The sequence below is a fragment of the Malus domestica genome, chromosome 11, assembly GCF_042453785.1.
Source record: "Malus domestica chromosome 11, GDT2T_hap1".
Lineage (NCBI taxonomy): Eukaryota > Viridiplantae > Streptophyta > Magnoliopsida > Rosales > Rosaceae > Malus > Malus domestica.
In genome coordinates, this window is record NC_091671.1 from 3,538,019 (window position 1) to 3,540,186 (window position 2,168).

The 2,168-nt window shown below is 43.3% G+C and overlaps 1 protein-coding gene across 2 annotated transcripts; it reads left to right on the forward strand.

Moving 5' to 3' along the window:
• The first annotated feature begins 446 nt into the window (after positions 1-446).
• LOC103422745 (transcription factor MYB80-like) lies at positions 447-1,929 on the forward strand. 2 transcript variants are annotated; one of them, XM_070807861.1, is made up of 3 exons: positions 447-663; positions 742-871; positions 1,066-1,929. In XM_070807861.1, exons 1-3 carry the CDS (start codon positions 531-533, stop codon positions 1,796-1,798), a joined length of 996 nt encoding a protein of 331 aa, XP_070663962.1. In that variant the 5' UTR covers positions 447-530; the 3' UTR covers positions 1,799-1,929. The 2 variants fall into 2 exon arrangements, with proteins under 2 accessions (XP_070663962.1, XP_028945310.1); XM_029089477.2 differs by having other exon boundaries at positions 447-871.
• The last annotated feature ends 239 nt before the right edge of the window (positions 1,930-2,168 follow it).

Here is a 2,168-nt window from a genome sequence, read left to right on the forward strand (position 1 = left end):
AGAGAGAGAGAGAGAGAGAGAGAGAGAGAGAGAGAGAGAGAGAGGGTTGACCGGGTGTCATGTGGGTGAGCTACCGGCCAAAGTCTCACACGCTCAATGGCGTTGAACTTTTTTAATGAAATCATGCGCCTTTGATGGGATTTTTCCAGTAACCCTATTAGGTCATGGCTAATGCACTTGAACCTCTTCATTCATTATATCATATATATAAAGAATATTAGAAAACAGGTAAACCTGTAAGAGAAATTTAGGAATTAAAAAAAAAAATTCCCCAAGAAAATGTTTTCGTTTCTTTGCTTTTAGCAAACCAAAATCAAAGCAGAAAAATGTTTTAGCTCTTTTAGCTTAGTAGTTTACTTCCACTACTTTCTCAACTCTCAAGCCCTACCCCTGTCTTTTTTTTCTTTTCCAAAAGTTGTTGGCATTTTCGTTTAAGAAACCCTCGACGGCACGAAGAAGATTATTATTGGCATTTTTTAAGTTAAGGAGTGAGAGTTCTTAGAAAAATAGATAGAGAAAGAAAGAGCGAGATGGGTCGGATTCCATGCTGTGAGAAGGACACTGTGAAAAGGGGGCAGTGGACTCCTGAAGAAGATAACAAGCTCTCCTCCTACATTGCCCAACATGGCACTCGTAACTGGCGCCTCATCCCCAAAAGTGCTGGTAATTACTATTTACAACTGCAAAAACTCTCTCTCTCTCTCTCTCTCTTCCTGAAACGTTCTTCATTTGGTTTACAAGGTTTACAAAGATCTGGGAAAAGCTGCAGGCTACGTTGGACAAACTACCTTCGCCCCGACCTTAAGCACGGACAATTCTCCGACGCGGAAGAGCAAATAATTGTTAAGCTGCACTCCATTGTTGGCAACCGGTAATCTTGAATCTTTTTCTGTTATATGATCCAAAAAGAAATAGTTATTAGCACTCCAAGTTATCCTGCCCATTCTTCCTCATTTATCCTTTTCACTTTTTACTATAATTAAAGAAGTGAATGTTAGCTCCCTTGCATCCTCTACATATTTCAAGTACTCAGCTCACTAATCATTTCCTGTGAATGTGTCACAGATGGTCGTTGATTGCAGCGCGACTACCTGGCCGCACCGACAACGATGTGAAAAATCACTGGAACACCAAGCTGAAGAAGAAGCTATCAGGCATGGGGATCGACCCCGTCACACACAAACCCTTTTCCCACCTCATGGCCGAGATTGCAACCACACTAGAGCCGCCACAGGCGGCTCACCTTGCAGAAGCAGCACTCGGCTTCTTTAAGGACAAAATGCTCCACCTCCTTACAAAGAAGCGCATCGACTTCCAGCTCCAACACATCAATCCAACGCCGGGAAACAGCACCGCCACGTACAGTAACAGCAAGCAGGAAGAAAAAGACGACACTATCGAAAAGATCAAGATTGGTTTATCTAGGGCAATGCAAGAACAACCAGACATGTTGACCTCAAACAAACCTTGGATGGACACTACTGGAGCATCACCTGGGAACTTCACAGGGAACTGCAGTGCTTTCCCCTTGCCCATGTCTGGATTTCAGTACGGCCATTCTACGTTTGGGAACGAAGGCGATATTGGATCGCCGTGGAGCCAGAGTCTGTGTGCTGGAAGTACGTGCACGGCAGCGGCGGACCAGCAGGGCCAGTTGGATGACAAACTTGAGGTGGAAGAAAATGGAGAGGAGTCCGCGGGTGGAAAGGAGCTTAGAAACGGATCATCCAACATATTCACCTCGGATGGTCTCTTGTGGGATTTACCATCTGATGATCTAATGAATCAGATGGTTTAATACATGACAATGTAAATAAGGTCTGTTGTGCTAAGATAGCACCAAACCCGTTGGAACCAACTCAAGCTAACCCACAGGAAATTTATCAAATGAAATGCAAGAACAAAATATTAAAGACACCAAGATTTTAACGAGGTTCCTCAACAGTCAGTGTAACTGGAGTACGTCCTCGGAGCAGTAGGAGCTCACCCAATAATCCACTATCAACCAAATGGGAGTTGACAATCTCACAACCCAAAAGCCCAATACACCCAATAGCTCTCACACTCTAAAGAAACAAATAGAGAAAGAAATATCGTGATTAATTTCTTCTCTATACAAAGCTCAAAGCTATTACAACAATAACACTTTGATGGAGTGAGAACTATCC